Source organism: Perca fluviatilis, chromosome 4 (genome assembly GCF_010015445.1).
Source record: "Perca fluviatilis chromosome 4, GENO_Pfluv_1.0, whole genome shotgun sequence".
In the NCBI taxonomy this organism is placed as follows: Eukaryota; Metazoa; Chordata; class Actinopteri; order Perciformes; family Percidae; genus Perca; species Perca fluviatilis.
Window position 1 is genome coordinate 18,475,641 of NC_053115.1, and position 20,328 is coordinate 18,495,968.

At 39.2% G+C, this 20,328-nt stretch overlaps 1 protein-coding gene and 1 pseudogene across 2 annotated transcripts in view; both read right to left on the reverse strand.

Annotated features, from left to right (window-relative positions):
• LOC120557078 (sodium- and chloride-dependent GABA transporter 2-like) overlaps window positions 1–10,203 on the reverse strand; it is a 34,933-nt gene extending 24,730 nt beyond the window's left edge. The window contains exons 1-6 of one of the 2 annotated variants that reach the window (XM_039797105.1): window positions 9,941–10,203; window positions 9,464–9,612; window positions 9,106–9,240; window positions 5,942–6,082; window positions 4,663–4,744; window positions 3,140–3,272 (exon numbers count right to left, since the gene is read on the reverse strand). In XM_039797105.1, the coding sequence (XP_039653039.1) occupies window positions 3,140–3,272; window positions 4,663–4,744; window positions 5,942–6,082; window positions 9,106–9,240; window positions 9,464–9,612; window positions 9,941–10,188 (888 nt within the window). In that variant the 5' untranslated portion in view covers window positions 10,189–10,203. Of the gene's footprint in view, window positions 1–3,139; window positions 3,273–4,662; window positions 4,745–5,941; window positions 6,083–9,105; window positions 9,241–9,463; window positions 9,643–9,940 lie in introns of both variants that reach the window. The other variant, XM_039797104.1, reaches the window with a different exon arrangement.
• Window positions 10,204–12,079: 1,876 nt separating this feature from the next.
• Window positions 12,080–13,329, reverse strand: LOC120556726 (annotated as a pseudogene).
• Between the last annotated feature and the right edge of the window lie 6,999 nt (window positions 13,330–20,328).

The window sequence follows — 20,328 nt, forward strand, 5'->3', positions numbered from 1 at the left end:
GCAGATGACACCCAACTAATTCTCTCCTTTCCTGAGTCTGAAACTCAAGTAGCAGCACTTATCTCGGCCTGTCTAACTGACATCTCATCTTGGATGTCCACACACCATCTGAAACTCAACCTTGACAAGACTGAGCTCCTTTTCCTTCCAGGGAAAGGCTCTCCTACCCAAGACCTGACTATAACAATTGACAACTCTGTGTTAGTCCCCACCTAGACTGGTTAAAACCTGGGTGTGACACTTGACTACCAACTCTCTTTCACTGCTAACATTGCTGCAACCACCCGATCGTGTAGATACATGCTGCATAACATCAGAAGGATACGTCCCCTTCTAACACAGAAGGCGGCTCAGGTTCTGGTTCAGGCTCTAGTCATCTCACGTCTAGACTACTGCAACTCCCTCCTAATTGGCCTCCCTGCATGTGCCATCCGACACCTGCAGCTCATTCAGAACGCAACAGCTCGGCATGTCTTCAACCTCCCCAAGTTCTCTCACACCACACCGCTCCTCCGCTCTCTTCACTGGTTACCAGTTGCTGCCCGCATCCGCTTCAAGACACTAGTACTTACATACAGGGCCACGAACGGATCAGCCCCAGCTTACATCCAGGACATGGCCCACTTCGCTCTGCATCAGCCAAACTGCTTGCTGCCCCCTCACAGCGAGGGAGAACTAATCACTCAACGAAATCCCTACTGTTCACTGTCCTGGCTCCCAAATGGTGGAACGAGCTCCCCACCGACATCAGGATGGCCGAAAGCCTACACATCTTCCGCCGAAGGCTAAAAACACATCTCTTCCGACTACACCTCGGATAATTAAAAAAAAAAAATCTTGAACCTGCACTTTCATATGTCTCTTTGTAGCTTTGCTTATTTAAAGCTAATGTACTTGCACTTACTACTTGTTGTCTGGAGTTTGAACCTTCACAGGTGAAAGCACTTGTAAAATTGTAAGTCGCTTTGGATAAAAGCATCAGCTAAATGACATGTAATGTAATATCCGACATGTTCAAAGCAGTTGTGGAATCCCACCATCTTACAGATATATGGAGAATTCACAATCATATTAGCAAGAACTATACCTTCTTTTCCACACATCACCTCACCCACTCCCGCATTGATTATTTTTTGTGCTCCAGTGAACTTAAGGCAATGTTCCACATGATAGCAATAGAATCAGCAATTGTCTGACCACAATGCGCTGATAACCACTTTCCATTGTGATATGTTAGGAGAAAGATCTAGGAGATGGCAATTTAATAATTTCTTTCTCCAGAACACAGCTTTTGATGTAGAATTTAGAACCAAACTGGCTGAATTCATATCAATTAATACAGACTCAGTACCTGATCCCGCATAGACATGGCAAGCAACTAAAGGGTTTATTAGGGATTTCACATCCTCCTTCGCGGTCAACTTGAAGAGGAAAAGAGAGGCAAGGATAGCGGAGTTGGAAGAACGCTGTAAATTGTTAGAGCAATCTCTTAAGACTTGTTTTTCTAAATCTACACATACTCTTCTAGTCAAAAATTGAGCAGAGCTAAATAATTTGCTAAGAAGGAGAGCTGAGTTCATAATGCACAGAGTGAGGCAAAATTACTATTTTAACGGCTGTAAACCAAGCACATTGCTTGCTCTGAAATTAAAACAAAGTAAATCCAGAGCTACTATCAACAGCATCCACACAGACCGAGGTATCTCAACAAATCCTTAAGATATCAGCACCACTTTTCAATAATTTTACTCCAAGTTGTATGAGTCCTCCTGCAACTCAGATCCGACACAATGCCAGGAGTTCCTAAAAGAGCTAAATCTGCCTCTTCTTGACCCAGAGGAGGCAGAAGAACTGCCATAGAGAAGGGTACTTTCCACCAACAAACCAACACTGCGCTGATCTCCGTTATGCCAAAAAAAGGGCAAAGATCCTACAGATTGTTCAAATTATCATCATCATCATCATCATCATCATCATCAGATTAGCAGATTATAACTAATTTAAAATGTAACTGTAATAAAACCTCCTAAAATTAGATTTACCACCTTGCAGTTGTATACAACCGCCAATCAGTTAAGAAGGGTTTATCTCTTATTTTACATCTCTTTTTATACAGTCTGTGTTATACATCCATGGTCTAGCTGTAGAGCTCCAGACTCGGACCCATCTCAATTGGAATTTTTTTGCCAAAAATTCCGCCATCCTACACTGGTTACAGAAAATGATCCAAACAAAGTTATCCATCATCTGGCGATAGCAATCTGCTATCCTATGCTGTGACAAGTGTGACAAGAGTTTGTGGATGAAGGATTAAGTCCAAATATTACTCATTTAGTGGCTATTTAGTTAGTTAGCTAGCTAGCTTGCTCATTACCACCATTCCACCCTGCTTATAAAAAAATGAGCCGAACAGCAGGCTACGGCAGCGCTAACGGCATTAATAGTTTAAAGGTGCCCTGCCACATGTATTTCATTACTTTGTGGTAATGCCTGAAGTTCTACCATGGACTCTGTAACATTTTCTGTGGAAAAAATGCCTTGGTTACCTTGTTTCAAGAAAGCCTACAGGAAGACTCAGCTCAATTTCTGCCAGTTCTCATTAATATTCAACAAGCTAAGCTGTTTGAATCTGATTGGCTAACAGCTAGCCAATGAGAGCCTGGCTGTCAGAATCATTTACCTGATTTCTCTGCTTATTTCTTTTCAGTGGCTAGAGCTGACAAAGGAGGTAGCAGTTCATTTTTACATTCACAACATAACACAAACACATATGGACCTAACCTATTTCAAAAAATGCAAGTAAAAATGGTTTTGTATGGCAGGGCACCTTTAATATTTTGCTGATCCCATGCAGTCTGGGCAGTCCAATATCTGGGGGTTTGTGCCTGACTGCATCATCAATTCTAGCGTCTTTAGTTTTAATTCCATTTTAATATGTTATTGATTGAGAGACCCCTTGCAGTTAATTTCCACTATGGAACCTGGGGATGGAGATGGGTCCCAGTGCCAGAAGTGGGCCTGATCCTGAAAGCCTCTGAATCACAACCTAATGATATAACAGCACTCCCTCTTGTGTGATATTTCTCAAATAAAAGGAACACACAAAAGCCAATGTAATCTTCTAAAGAAATACTTGTACCTTTCCTGTGGATCTCACTCCTTTCCAAACACAGAAGTAGCACAGGATCCATGCCAGTAAGAGACATAATACCAACTCCCACCTCAGGCTACCAATCTCCTCAATTCCTTGAGATATACCCAGCACTCGTCTCCTGAAAAGAAACACAGGGGCAGTAAAACAGTTTTGGAGACAAAAACACTGAGAAATGTGTTCAAGACTAATAATAATGTTCATAAAATAATAAAGAAGGTTATTATGATAGTGAAGAATGATCACACAGTGTTATTACTACATTGCACCAGATTCATGTTGAAAATTAGCAAATACCTTTGGCCTTGCAGAAGTAGAATTTAATTTCCAGGTGGAAATTAGTAATATTAAAGATATTTCTGGCTTCAATTAGTCTGATTAGGTGTGAGCGGCTGCTCACACCTAATCAGTCAGGTGGTGTGTCAGCTGAATGTGAGCCCTACATACAGTATATCCCTTCATCAAATGTGTTCACCATTTGCCTGAATAAGACCCATTAGGGTCGAAACGTTGCATTTTATATTAAATATGGGAGTTTAAAACAGCTGCATACACACATACACCAGACATTAACAGACAGTAAGTACATAACAATATATAACAAGACAACAATGTGTTCTAGGATGAGAAAAGAATAAATAAGTCAATATGGGATATTCCCAAACAAGGGAATCAAAACTAACCTAACCTAATTCATGTTCAGCTGTGACATGGAAGGAAGATTGATGGGTGTTAGTTTTTTTGTCTCTGTGTAGCTGGCCAGCAAGTGTAGAGTTTTGGTCTGTTTCTCAAACAGTACTTGACTAAAGTCAACCTCATTTATCATGGCCAAATGGTTTGGGAAAAGGAGCTCCTCCTGTATGAACTCAAAAAGCTGTCCCTGTGGTGTATTTACTGTCAAATGGCAGTTGTTTTTATCGCCTAACCCTACATTCACATGTGTACTGAATGTTCTGCGTGTTATCTATTTAGAAAGGTTGTCTATGATTAAGCAAAAGCAATGTGAGACACACCCTGTTTTTAGGTCTTTGCTGCCAAATGTATTTGTATGTAACTGACAAATTCTGTGGATTCAAAATTCTGGCTGTATCAGGTGCTTCATATAATATAGTGAAGTTTGGAAATTTTTAGCTTTGTACAAGAAGAAGTAGATTTTAAAAAAAAGCCTGCTAACCATGAATGTTTGTACAAATTTCTTTGAGTTACAGTTTTAATAAGTGTGACATTTTGACTGATGGCAGCACTAGAGGGATTGTTTTAAATGTGCAAACAGGTAGCCTACTGAGAAATAATGAGCAATTATGGGCTAAGCAACATGCAGTTCACCAGTGACTAGCGTTTGTATTATGTGACCCATTGGTTCTACAGGCTGCTATTAGACCCTCTTTACAGAAAGAGGAACAACAAAGACAAACACACAAACACGACAGGGTGCCAATGCACCTTTAGTGTTTAGCCTCCTAAAAATGTGACATCCGCTGTAAAAGAAGGCAGGTGTGAATTACACTTACTCCCAGAATTCTGTTGCAGGTGTTGTTGCGTTTGCTGTCCAACTGGATGACGCATTTGTTTTATCAAATTCAACACAAGACTCTGAGAAAAAAAAACAGAAGATGTTTTAATCTGTCATAGTGTAGATAAATATTTGAAAACAAACAAAACAACAGATACAGTTTAAACTCAACAAATAAAAAATAATCCTCAAACATTTTTTTGTAATTTGAGATGTAAAGGACTCTCTGCTGTGGCAAGAAAAAAATTCTTAAAACCCACATGCACAGTTTTCATGAAGATTCTGACATTCACTAATGTTTTCTTATTTGAGATTGCTACATTACATTAATATTTCTTAAAAACTATTTTCATTATTAAACAAAGCATTGTGGTCTTTTAAGATATGTAAACACTACGCTACAATTCACATTAATTATGTTAACTGGGAACCATGCCATCCAATAATAACTGATTGATCACGCTATTTATAGCTCCAAAGTCGGCCTATTTCTGCACCCGAGGCCTACTTGCACAATGGTATATTTACTGCTGCTCCAAGATGATGCTGATTTTGCCCTGAGGAGGGAACGCATCTTCCAGGACCATGTAGATTTATTTGCAGAAAGTGAAACGCTACTAAATATGACAGCTTGTTTGGCATTCACCTCCCGCACAAGTTCCTCCACTTCAGAACTATTGAAGGTTTTTTTTACATTTTGAGTCCGGTGCTCTACCCTCTTTTGGCTCGTTTGGGCATTCTTGACTTAATTCTCTCAACCTTTTTTCTATTTCTGTGTGTGCATGCAGCCCCGGAGGCTCATGCCCTTTTATGTGGATTGGCAGGGCGTTTACCTATGCTAATTAGGATAAACTGGCATGCCCTTTAGATTTACGAAGACAATGGGATTTATTATTATAAGAACAAAGTTGTGAACAATTCTGCGGTTTAAGGACATGTCATGAATCGAACGTAGACTTTTTTCGGTCAAATGTCTTGTGTGTACACATACTTGGCCAATAAAGGTGATTCTGATTCTGATCTAACTGTACCTTTTGTGAGCTACAAGGCTGCTGTGAAAACAATCACTTGATCAGTCAGTTAATCAATCAATCAATCAATCAATCAATTAATCAATCAATCAAGACTGCATGCAATTTTAAATTTTTTATTCTGGTATTTACATTCAAATCCAAGCTTGTGGGTGTTTCTCTATAGCTGCTGTTATGAAGATAGAGGCAAAAAAAATGTGATGACGAACGCATAGACACAGTTAATATCTGTATTTGCATGACTACCTGTGTTCCAGGAGTTCCTGCAGCTGGCCCATGGGACCTCAGCGCTGAAGGACGAGAAGAGGTAGAAGAAGGCCCATGCCTGGATGACGATGTACGACACGGCAGCATATGCAATCACGACCTGGGTAGCGTAACCAATCCCTGAGGAGACAGAAAAGTTGTGGTGAAATAATACATCATACACAGTACTGTAGCATATATAACATCTGTATTCCTAAAAAAAGTATTGTTATTGTAGTTCTGTCTGGGAATGTTCGTTGGTGTTTTGACCAATCAATTCACAATATTGTTGGACCATGTCCTAAGCTGGTTGGAGGTGATGAATTTCTTCCCACTCTGCAGGCCGGCAGAACTGCCACGATCAGAGTGAATTGACCAGTGACCTGTCTGTCTGTGATCTTGTTAATGCGTGGCAAAGACACTTCCAAAAAAAGAAACAGAGTGAGAGCTGCATCACAGAGGCAAATGCCGCCAATCTGTCTTCAGTCATCCAGATCGATTTGTTTTTCTGTTTTCTGCATGTTAAATGATAAGTCTGGTGATATTTTATATTTTTCTTGTTGTCAACAAATTCCATTAAAAGATCAAAACCAGCAATGAAGTGAGACTACTAAAAAGTGGTGCTTGATCTTATTCCTCTGTGCCATAAACCTTCATTGTTGTCCAAAAACTATTAAAAACACATCAATGAGCCACACTGTTGCTCTGGGGGACATTTAATTTATTTGGATAAACATGGGTGAGCCCCAAATGTATATTGATATGCATCTGAAAATAGCCCCCAAGAAATGCATTTTCTTTTCTTTTTTACACATTTGCTAAATATGGAAGTGCCCAGCTGTTTTAGGAAATGATTGCGCCTTTTTGGAAAATGTAATTATATAATTGTGACCTGCTTTTAATGATTTTTGCGCCCTGGACAGAGTAGTGTAATCTAGTATTAAAACACTGTGGTATTACAATATAAGCTGTATAACTTTTAAAGTTTATGAGAAAGTTAGCTTCTACATTGTAAATAGTTGAGATGTCTCTCTGTGCTCTCTTATGTGAGTGCGCTGCCAGTTTCAAGGTCACAATATGTGTGTGTTCTCTCATGTGTGTGTAGTCCTGTGTTTATATTCTTGTAGTGGTGGAGAGGCCACAGTGAGTGAGGCAGTGTGAGGCTCAGGCATGGTGTCTACTTCTACATGGGTAGACCCTACTACTAGGAGGTGCAGGTGGTCGAAGAGGTAATGCAGAAAGTTGCAGATTCAGCAGAACCTGGACCAAGGTGTCGGACCCTTTACCACACAACAGTGGGAAAGTCAGAGTGTAGTGAGAGACTTATTGACAGCTTATATAACTATTCTTGAGCACTGCACTGTCAACCAAGGGAACAAAATGCTGTAGATCTAGTCTGGTAATGTACTGTATATAATCTGTGGACTAGCTCTACAGCCATAGAAATAGAATGTAGTAGAAGGGGCATTGAATCGTTTGCCGTGGTCATTTGACTAGTTCAAGACAAAAAGGATGATTGTTAGCTCACACATTAGTTGAGCAAATTATATATAAAGCAATTAAATCCAGCAAGCCTCAATTCTTCTTTAGCAGCAAGGCAATGGACATAGTGCACAAAAGACGCCTCTCCATTCTTCGTACTACTCCACTTCTTGTTTGTCACAAAACCTTTGCAATGGCAATGGTACACAAAGAAATGGCCACCGCTCTGACCATCCTGCTTGTTGATCCTTGTTGATTTGAATGGGAATGCCTGGTCTGTTCTCATGCTATTTCTATGTATATAGCCTTCTGTCACTTTGGTTGACACCAACAGCTCATATAACCATCATTCCTGAGCAAGGAGACAGAACGTTCATAACAAAATGTTATGCATCCATCAATCACCTTGTCACGTAAGCCCAATTTGGTGTGAGTTATTGGTATCTGATCATCAGGGGGAAATTAACACCAATACCTGTTAGAATGGGTGGGAATTTGATTTGATTTGAACACTTTGTTATATGTCCAGTATATCTTTATATAGATATATGCACATTTTTGGGAGCGCTCCAGAGTATGTACTCTTCTTTGGGGCACATAAGATCAGCTATGTAACTACGTGGGGAGTGCTAAGCAGTTGAAGCAGCAACAGACACACCCCTGTGTGCACAGTGTCATTCAGGTTGTGAAACAGGGTCTTTAAAGACACACAGGCATTCTTTATCTGTACAATGGACAAAAGACCTTTTTCACAGCCGACAATTTGACGTGTCATAGTAGGAAAAGCTCAGGTGAAATGTATTACATTAACAATGGCTCAGTTCCATTAAGTGTCCCAGAAAACAATTCCAATGAGCCAGCATGCACAATACCAGGACCGCTATCATTAGGTATAAAATATACCTAGGCTTTTCCTACTATGACAAGTCAGTCTGCCTCAATTCTGTAGTCTCTATTAAAACAAGTGGAAAAAAAGTAGAAGAAAAAATTCCCAAACTGGTATGGTACATTATGACATTACTTATTTTCTATCATTTAAAATTGTATACTTTATATACATATGTACTGAGCTATGCCTAAACTGGGCTGATACATATGAGCTTGATCATCTATGTTTATTACACCTACTAAACATTGGGGTAGCATATTCATTATGTTCCAGAGCTTAAGGCATATAGCTGTATTTCTTCTGTTGAGTCAGTTTAATACGTCTCTCCTGAAGACACTCAGGCTTCATTTACATTGCTATGTTTTACCTTCAAATTATAAAATGTGGGTTCTTTATTCCAAGCTTTTAGAAAATTATAAGTTTCATACTGTTGTCAATTTGAGAAATAAATTATCATACTTATACATACCGGTATTTACATATTTATGTTTGTGTCACAAATGTTTTGAATTAGCTAAATTAATAACTGCTTTTATGTATCTTTAAAAGTTAAGATATATCCATCTGTAAATTACATCAGATGTTATGTACTGTACATGTGCGTTCAGCATTTGCATGTACACATTGGAGAAAAGGGAAGGAAAAGTTTAGCCCTGTGGCACTTTTCTTTAATAATTTATTTTTTATACATAATACACAAACGTAATTGTGCAATTTGTAAGAACAAAGGGATATCTCTACACACTAGGTTCTACTGGTACACTAGTGATGCAAATCTATGTAACACACTGACCTTCAAACAAGGGGCAGAAGTGCCTCCAGCAGGTGATACATCCTTGAGATGTGAACTGTCCCATGGCCGTCTCCAGAAGAAACATTGGGATACCACAAGAGAGCAGAAACAAGACGTACGGAACCAGAAATGCACCTGAGAGAAACATGACAAACATATTAAAATATTGTTTCCTCTGTAAATATAATAAAAAGCCACATCACATCATTCCTGTTTGTTTTTAAGCACTGAGCATTTGAAATCTAGTGAAAAGGGCTGTAAACACAATAAAAAATACAGTTTTTGTATGCAAACATCACAGTGTTTTTTCCACATTTGTTGACATTATACTTTAATTAAGTGGAGGAATCCTGCTTACCTCCCCCATTTTTGTAGCATAAATAGGGGAACCTCCAGAGGTTTCCCAGTCCAACCAGGGTTCCAGCTACAGCCAGCAGAAATTCCACCTTGTTCGCCCACTGGCCTCGATCCAACAGCTGAGTCTTCTTCACCAGACACTCATCCTGACTGGGCATCTCAAGGCTTTTAATTGACTCTCTTGACATGTTATGAACAGTAGCATATTAGTTACAAATACAATTAAGTCAGAATTGAAATGTCCTTTTGCCTCCTCCACATAGGACAAGAACTGTGAGACAAAACTACTCAACTGATTGTTTGGCAATGCTCATAGGCTTTGTTCATTTGTTGAATTTAAGCTTGCAGGATTATCAGGAATGGAAAGTTTTCACCAGCAAGTGTTTATCAGAAAACTGCATTTATTGGAGCACATTAAATAATTAAAGTGATGCATTTAGCAGCCCAGTGTAAAACAAAAACACAGTGAGGTACTTACCCCTCCATCACAAAGCCCCCTCCCTCATAAGAGCTTACAGCAACAGCAAACTGATCAGTATTCCTCTCAGCTGGGTTCACCGCAGGATCTCTATAACATGTCACGAGGAGACCTAGAGTGAGAAACATGGTTTTCTTTGACTCCTCTATGACGTATTTTTTGTCGAAAGTGTTTGGCTCTGACAAAGTTCCAAGGTATACCACTTTCCTGCTGTATTTGTCCACTGAGGCAGGGGCAGTTTGAGTCATTGAGATTAGCACATTTGCTTGCAACTAAACCAAATCAGCTGAGCTGTCTCTGTTGTGTCAGAGGCTGCACACAGCCTGCAGTTATCTGCCAAATGGGAATTTGTAGCTTTTAGGGCATAATTAATTCAAATAATAACGGAAGAGGATTAGGGCCACATTTGAAAAATGTATTTGAGTTCTGACTTTAAAGTCAGAATTCTGAGAAAAAAAAAGTCAGAATTCTGACTGTTCTCTTAATACATCCATGACTATAATACAAAAACTATAAAACAGACGATCCCATTGAAGTCAATGCAATTTGACGTGTGTTAGGATCATAATTTAGACAAAGTCAAAATTCTGACTTTTTCTCAGAATTCTGACTCACAACTTTCTTTTCATGTGGCTGTAATCCTCTTCCGTACATGTTCATACTGTATTGCATCTTATTGCTTAGTTACATGTAAGCACAGCTCTAACATGTACATCTTCAACTCTTCATTCATTATTACTTTGTATTTTCATCTTTATGATCTCCGATTAACTATACTTTTCTATTTTACCTGAATCCAACCGTTTATATTTCACTGACTTCCTTCTTCTAGTTTAACTACTATACTTCTCCTGCTACTGGGACACTTACATTTACCACCGTGGCTTCGATAAAGTTTATCTTATCTCAGCATTATAAATAACATCTAGAATGTGTGAATGAAATATGTATACACCTTTTCAGTGGTTGACTATAATTTGATGCATTTAAATAAAATTAAACGTGATACATTTAATTTATATAACTCATCTACATGTCTGAAAAATCTGAAAGTAAATATCTTGATGCCTTGAGGAAATACAGTACTACAAACACATAAGCAGAGTTATCAAATATGACAACTAATTACTGCAATTTAAGTTTAAGCTGGTTTATCTACAATTCAGAAGCAACCAAAAAAAGCACCCATATTATCCTCATTTTCAGGTTCATAACTGTATTTTAAGGTTGTACCAGAATAGGTTTATATGGTTTAATTTCCAAAAACAAACCATATTTTTGTTGTACTGCACAGCTCTCACTGCTGTAGATCCTCTTTTCACCTGGTTTCTGTTTTAGCTACAGAGTGAGACCTCTTTTCATCTTCTTCTGTACTCTTTGATTGCACTCGCACATGCGCAGTAGCTCAGATGTAGATCATGTCAGCTAGCTAACTCTAGAGACAGTAAAAGAAAGCCTGTTTCGCCAACTTTGGTCAGTTCCAAGCAAGGGGGTAAGCTTCGCTTCAGAACTCGAACCTCCTATGGTGCCATTTTTTTGCTACCTGGCCATCACCTCAACTGATTAGCATTCATTTTGGCGCCACTTAACAGCGAATAACTTTACATCTGAAGCGTTTAAAGACTCCATTTGTCCATTGTTTAGTTCTAAAGAAACACAATGTATAACAGGCCTCATGTTATGGCTCCGTAGCAGACGTTTTAATAAAAATAGGCTAACGATTGTGTCACATAGAGGAATTACAGTTGTCAAACAGGCTCATGGCCTGTGGCAAATAAATGAGGGGACACCAACAACAGGTATAGGCCAATCAAAAGATATTTTATTATAAATCAAAACTAGTAACTTTAAAGAAAAAGGAATGAGGTGTGAGAAGGTCAATGTAAGTTGTATGCAAAGTGCATGGATGAATGAATCTGTATAGGTGTAAATGACTGAATGAAAAGTAGAACTAGAAAGGAACAAACCAAACAAAGTCATACCTGAGGAGCAGAGAGAGAGAACAAAGTGATTAGAGGCAACTTAAATACCTGAGCCCAGGTGGCTCCAATCTACTAACGACCCTCTTCTGCCTGCAGGAGGAACCACCCCTGCACTGCAGAGGTGGGGTCGTAACATCCCCTTAAAATGAGGGTCCCACCCTCAGCCCCAAAATTTTGCCTACCCTATTCAAAAAGTTCCCCAAAAAGAGAGGAAAAAAACAACTCAAGCACAGTTCTTAGCAGTTGCCCCGTGGCCATAGTTCTGGTTGCATCCAGGTTGATTCCAGTAGTTGTAACCTTGATTCCAGTTCTGGCCCTGGTCTCCACAGCCCCTGCCGCGTCCTCTGTATCCATGGCCAACATACTGCTGCTGCCGGTAGACCTCTTTGGGTTGGGCTCTCTTGATTTCACACTTCCTTCCACCGACCTTGTGGCATTTCTTCTCCATAACCTTCTTGACAGAAGTCTCTTTCTTATATGTGATGAACACAAATCCCCTCTTTCCTGTCCTTGATCTTGTGGAAGCTCAATGGTCCCAACCTCTCCAAAGGATCCAAAGTACTCCTGAATGACTTCCTTTGAGGTGTCCGGGTTAAGGCCTCCCACAAAGATTTTCTTGACTGGATCCTTCTTCATGGCCATGGCTTTCTTTGGGTTGATCACTCTGCCATCAAGCCTGTGCACCTTCTGTTCCAGAACCTTTTCTGCACTGGCTGAATCTTTAAAGAAAATGAAGCCAAAGCCCCTTGACCGGCCTGTCTGCTGGTCCATCTTTATGGTGCAATCTGTCACCTCACCAAATGTAGTGAAGTAATCTTTAAGATCCTTCTTGCTCGTTTCCCAGCTGAGACCACCAACAAACATTTTCCCCGCATCCTCCTTGCGTGAGGCAGAGCGGGTAACAGCCCAACCTGGAAAAACCTCAGAAGACAGCTGCAATCTGGAGATACCTTCACAGGGAGTACTGAAACTTGCTTCTTAAAGATGTTAATTTTGCCATCTGCCCACACTTTACTACCTGCCAAGTCATTCCCCAAAATCATGTGCACTCCCTCTACTGGCAACTGGGGTCTAACCCCAACAGCTACATCACCCTCTACCAGACCACATTTAAGGGTAATGTCATGTAAAGGAGAAAAGAATGGAACTAATCCCATGCCACGCATCACAACACAACTGCCAGTATCAGACTCCTCGGATAACGGCAAGACAGATTCCAAAAGAAAAGAATCTAAAGCTCCAGTGTCTCTTAAGATCTTAATTGGGACATTGTGGTTGCCATCTACCAAAGACAGCACCATCTGAAATAAAGGCTGAAAAATCACCTTTGGAAGACTCAAAACCAAACTCAACTATTTGCTGAGAAAACTCACCCTGGTGGTCAGAGGCTGTAACAGGAACTGCCATTACAGCAGGTTTAGCTTGACCTAACTTTTTCAAATGAAGTGGAGGACAATCTTCCTTCCAATGTCCTTCAACTAAACAGTAGCGACAGGTATTAACCTTAACCAGTGCTGTAGGTCCCCCAGAACCAAACTTCTGCTGAGGCCTTTGAAACAAAGCTCCAGACAAAGATGACCTACTAGTCCCAAGAGTAAAGTTATCTTTATAGTACATGTCACTGTTTAACTCAAAATGGCTTTTATGTGTCAACCTGTACTCATCTGCAAGAACTGCTGCATCACTCGGAGACTTAACTTTACGTTCATTAATGTATGTAGCAACCTGGTCAGACACAGAATCTTTGAACTGTTCCAACTAGGGCTGAACGATTAATTGCATTTGCGATAATATCGCGATATGTTAAAACGCGATTTCCTAATCGCAAAGGCTGCGATTTGGTCACGTGACTCACGAGAGCAAATCAGTCCGCACTCCGTAGTTCGCAGAGAAAGCATCAACTTAGCACGCTAACGGTACGCCGTACCTTGAGCAGATTTCTGTCATTCAAACAACTCTGAGTTGTAGTTTAAAACTTGTAAGGGTTTTATTCGGGCTCCAGTCCACACATGCAGTTAATGAATACAGGCACACAGAACTGAAGGCTCGGTTAGCAACGATTAGCTCTGATTAGCAGTTAGCTCCGGTTAGCTCCATTATAAAGATATGGAGCGGAGGAGACTGCCGCGGAGAGGGGTAACAACCAGACTCTGATAAATGACGTTCGGGGAGCTGTCACAGCAGCGTGGCCACGGTACAGTAAGCTAATCCCACGGCAACACCAGCATGCTACTACTAACGTAACGATAGCCTCTCTGAGCTAGTGCAGCGTCGTTGACGCTGTCATGCACACGGCATGCAACTTCATGAGGGAGGGAGGGGCTGGAGGCAGCTCCTCTCTGTGCGCTGTTAAAGAAAATACACCGATGTATATATTTTACTTATTTAACTGTCTAGTAAAGTTCAAAGACAGTGTTTAAAAAATGCAATCCACATGTTTACATAGGTCTATGTAAATAATAATTAAATAATCTAAATACTACGAAGTGTTGTAAAGCCACATTTGTTTTTATATTTCTGCAATCTGCACTTTAGTGTGATTTATTTCTGACTTTCATATGAATGTTTCCACAAGGCTTGGTCAGTGCTCAATATACTACTGGGATTGAAGTAGTTAAATAAAAGAAGTCATTCATATAAATTCACGCATCACCTAATTTCACCATCACATACAGGCCTGGCCTCCAGGAAAGAACAGCTTGTTTAATCTAATCTTGTGAAGTTCATACTATACAATGATTGATTGCTAGTTTTTGTTGACTAATACAGAAGACAGAGCTTAAAAAATAATCTCATATCGAATCGCAATATTTTTTAAATAAATCGCAATTAGATTATTTTCAAAAATCGTTCAGCCCTAGCTCCAACACAATCAAGTTAGACAGACCCTCAAAAGTACCAACTTCAGAAGCTGTGCACCAACGATTAAATGCAGAAGTCAAATCTCGAACAAACTCAGAATAGGTTTGTGAATCTAGCTTTTCCCTATAACGAAAGCGTTGACGATATGCCTCCGGCACAAGCTCATAGCCCTTCAGGACTACTGATTTAACTTTAGCAAAAACTTTACCATCAGCTACACTCTGTGCTGAAAAAGCCTCAAATGCTTTCCCTGTCAGTGCACATTGCAACAACATAGTCATGTCCAAATCTGACCAAGCCCTAGCTCCTGCAATACGCTCAAATAAAGTAAGTATCTGGATCTGACTACAGAAATTTAGGCAACAAACAAAGATTCCGTGACACATCAAACTGTGGTGCTCCTTCTGGCCTATTAACATTTTGCAATCGCGCTATTTCCAACTGCAATCGCAACAACTCCCTCTGCTGTTCAAAAGTTAAAGGGCTAGACTGAAAACTAACCCCCTCACTACTAGCAGACTGTCCCCAAAGAACACCTTCCTCTCTAAGACCCTGCTGTAATCTAGCCTTAATGGTCTCTTTAAGTTTTTTATCAGCAATCTCAATCTGATAATGGTCAGCAATTTCAATTAACTGTTCCTTAGTACACAACTCTAAAGCTAACTCTGAAGGAGCCTGAACAAAACTACTCAAAATGGAAGACATTTTCCTCAAACAATATAACTATTACAAATGCTGAGAAAAAAAAAATATATATACAACTCACCCGCTGCCAGTCTGGGTTTAAGGACAGGAGCCACACTCCACTATCCTCCAAAACAACTAACTAACCCCTGGTCTTCGTGCAGTCACATGTGGTGGGATTTTATGCACACAAAACCAGCGGCGTGGAAAAGACAACCAAAACCTGGTGGCCCCTCCCACATCCCTGGAGGTGCTCCCGAGCCAATGTAGGGAAAAGGAAAAGGGAAGCTCTACCCACGTTCACTGCCACCTAAAACAAAAACACCACGAGCCTCCTATGGACACTCGCTGATAAGCCTAAACAGGAGAGGACTCCCACCTAAACAAAAACCCAGAACAGGCCCAAAGTGAATTGCTAACCAATTTAGCTATAAAGCTAACTGAATAAGAGGAACACATGGCTCTCAATGCTCTCTCCAATAATATTGGCCATACCAAAGCATCCCCTCAAACAAAAGTTTGGCAATCCAAGCAAGACTAACAAAACTACTAACCCAAATAAACTACAAAACAAATAAGCCAAACTACAAGTAAACAAAACAAATCAATAAGGCAAAACTAGTCTAAACAAAACTTTAATCAACTACTGAAAATTGTCAAAGTAAACTCAAACACTAAAGCAAGACTAAAGTATAATTAAATTTAGCTTAAAGACGAGCCCCCACTTGTCACAAACCGGCTCATGGCCTGTGGCAAATAAATGAGGGGACACCAACAACAGGTATAGGCTAATCAAAAGATATTTTATTATAAATCAAAACTAGTAACTTTAAATAAAGAAAAAGGAATGAGGTGTGAGAATGTCATAATGTAAGGTGTATGCAAAGTGCATGGATGAATGAACCTGTATAGGTGTAAATGACTGAATGAAAACTAAGTAGAACTAGAAAGGAACAAACCAAACCAAGTCACACCTGGAGAAGCAGAGAGAGAGAACAAAGTGATTAGAGGCAACTTAAATACCTGAGCCCAGGTGGTTCCAATCTACTAACGACCCTCCTCTGCCTGCAGGAGGAACCACCCCTGCACTGCAGAGGTGGGGTCGTAACACCGTATAGTACAGGATAAGCTTGCAGGCAGTTTCGATTTACATTAGCTGTTTAGGATTAATTACTAATGTTAACTAGCATTTTAGTTAGCAATAATTAGCCTGTGCCCATGTTATCTCCTTACATATACCGATACTTCTCTGTAAGATTGGGAATGATTGAGATTTCTCTTGGCACAGCTACCAGAAGACTTACAACTTTCAGACAGGTTGCTCACGTCACATTTACGTTGTCCCTCTCAGTTGGAGGCTGCGCAGTAAAGCTGTCCATCACCGAAAAAGTGCTTCTAATAGCCTTCACTGGTCTGCGTCCAGAGCAACGGGATCTATTGGTCCATTATATACTGTCTATGGTTACAAGGCAGGATTAGCTGGGAGACTTCTAAATGAGGACGCACATGTAAGTAGTTCTTTTGTAGATTATGGTGAACTTGTGTGTGTTGTAGCAGTGCTTTTGCTATTGAGAACGAGGTAGCATGCTAACGCTAGCGGGCTAACGGTTGTGGTTAGCCACCTCGTTTCGGACTGTGACGTCACAATCCGAGCCGATTTTAAACAGCTCACCCGGAGACTGAAGGCAGGACACATTCAGAAACCATATCACAACTCAAAACACCATGGATGGATTTTTTTCAAAGTTTGTATGTGTGTGGAAGCACCAGAGACACAAAATAACACCCCAAATCCCAGAAAAAGTTTTTTTTTCATAATATGGGCACTTTAAAGCTATAGTGCGTAGTAATGACAACAACAATGTTGGTGCCTCCACATGATACAAGCATTCGGTGACCGCGCACCACCCCTCCTCCACGCAGTTGCTTGTAACCAAGGAGGACAAGGAGGATTAAAAAAACATGGACTCTTAAGAAGAGGTAATTATCTTCACTCGAGTTTCTGCGCGGGAAGTCACCGGACGACACAATCTTCTGAACACAGCCATACAGAGAAATACAGAGAGAGTTTTGTGGAGCTGATAGTCTTAATTAGCTTTGCTTTTGGCAATGGCTTGAATGTAACAGAAGTTCATTAATATCAAAAAGTTACACACTAAAGCTTTAAATCTCTTTATCTTTACATGTGCTGCCCTGCCTCAACTGTCACACGTTTGTACACATAAAAACTACTGTTTGTTACACAGTGAAGCGGCTGAACTGTTTGTAGTGAAAACTTGACTGGGGAAGCTGGAGATTTCCGATGATCATATTTCAGGCACGTTTGGTGGTGAGACAGAAATCCATCACTCAAATGTCAAGCTGTAGCGGGAGTTTCATGGCATCACGTGCAGGCATAGTCTTTCTACCTGTGTTCTGTTAGAACAAAATTAATTATTCAGCGCTTTAGTTAAGATAGAACCATGCAGACTTAACATTAGTGACGCAAAGTAGAGTAGAAACAATAGAAACAATAAAAGCTCTGCTTTATTTGTGAGGCTGCTCTTTTGATACAATAAATCAATGACCATAAAACAAGACAGATACAAACACAAGACAAGACAGCTACTATTTAAGGCATATATTTACAGTTTGCTGTAAATCTCTAGAGCTAACAAGGACCATGCTCTCTGTACATCAAATTATTAAAATTGTTAACACACTGGCAGATACTAATTACATGCTCAAAGGAAGTTAAAATTTAGCTGCAAAAAATTGTTGAGTAAAATCTCGATTTAATTTCTGGTTTGAGCAAAAATGGGAAACATGATTATGTCCACTAATAAGTCATATTATGTAGAGCTACAGAAAGCTGTACATATTCTGAACAAAAAGGCAATCTACTTTGAATGGTGTTCACACAGTTATTTCTGTCCTCAGGGTAAAGACATCCCTCACACAGTGCAGTTATTCTCAGCTGCTGGACTGGAAGATGAATGATTATTCATACGGCTTGAGTATTGTACTACACACATTTAAACAGGCCCGTTTCACGTCTGTCTTCAATGTTTCTTCAGAAAATAATAAATAGACCAGAGCAAACAAAGCATTTCGCCTCCAAAAGTGATTAGGTTTGATCAGCCCAAAAAGGTTCACATTAGCTGTGTTGACCTGACTCGTTTCTTTCTTTCTTAAAAAAAAGATACATATACCATAATAACATATACATATATATATATATATATATATATGTATGTATATATATATATATATATATATATATATATATATATATATATATTTTTTTTTTTTTTTTTTTTAAAGTCTCGTACTGTTTTGATTGTTGAGCAGCCTGTTCTGGTATATTTTATAAAAATATTCTAGGAATACCTTAAAAAATATCTTGTAAATGCAATGTTATAAATTGTACATGTTATGAACTGAAGAGGCACATGATCCTGGAGGGAAACTGTTTTGTTTTACTCAAATAAATTTATTGATTCTTTGAGACATTAAAGGTTTGACTTAAAGAAAAAAAAATAGACACTGTTTAGTGCGCAATAAGATATTTTCATAGCTTCATTTTAATATTAGAATTACATTTACTTTTACATTTTTGGACAAATCCACATTATAATTGATCAAATTCAGGGTAAAATTCACCAAATGTCAGGCTCACTTTGTTTTGGGACAGGATGGGATGAAGAGGTCAGATAACATACATCTCTGTGTGGAATGATTCAAGAATGAAAATGACCCAAATGCTCCTTTTTGACAGTCCAACAAATAAAGCAAATTAGCTTGTTATATTCACCTCTAATGGCAGCATGATAAAACCATCACTGCATACTCATTTATAAGCCATGGAGGGAAACACAGAAACATACAACAAATATTTGAAGATACCTTGTCAAACTAAGACAAAAACATAAACACATTTTCTCCTTTCAGCAAAAATATTTAGCACGGTCAAACCTTCAGCTGTGCATTTGTATCGCAAGTAGTCTACAACAGCAGCAAGTCACTCGAGTCTCACTCGATGAGTCAGAGAAAGTACCTACAGTTTCTCGTGGGTCCCGGATTTTGTCATGCTCGAGCATATTTGGCACTCATTCGATTCCTAAATTGATTATAACAATCACAAAGTTAGGCCAAAGCAACCTGTATGCAAATACACAAAAATGTACAGATCAGACTCGTAGATGTACATCTCTGGTAGTGATCACCAGACAAAAACAAACCAGATAAAAAAAAAACACAAAATATTATTAATAATAATAATAATAATAATAATAATAATAAAGAGATATTACAGTTATATGATACTTTCAGTATTTGGACAGAGATCCATCTCATAGCATGGACAGGAAGTTGAGGTTTTACAATATGTCATTTATGATCTGTATTTTGTGAAGATGATACAGAATCAATTAAGAGATGATGATGATGATGATGATGATGATGATGATAAACCACAGATGAAGATGTGTAGCACTATGGTGAAAAACGTATTGCTGGCCTTTCCTTCTGTCCTTACTATATTCTTGTAATCTGACTTACGTTACACATTTTTAGTAGTTTTAGAAATTAGAAAAGTATGTAAAAAAAAAACTGAAATCTCTGAAAGGAATTTTGTTTTCACATTCTTGAGCACTATGAGAATAAATAGCAGCTGATGAGGAATCGTGGAGTGCACTGTAGACACATTCCATTATAATGACAAACATACTGTAATCTTTACTCCTAATTAACATTAAATGTCACAGAACATACTGTTCATGATTGAACACCTTTTCAGTCTTTCAGTCACACTGAGTTTGGCTATTCTCACTGCATCTCCTAAACCACTGAACAGATTTTTAAGATCATGGACCATGTAAT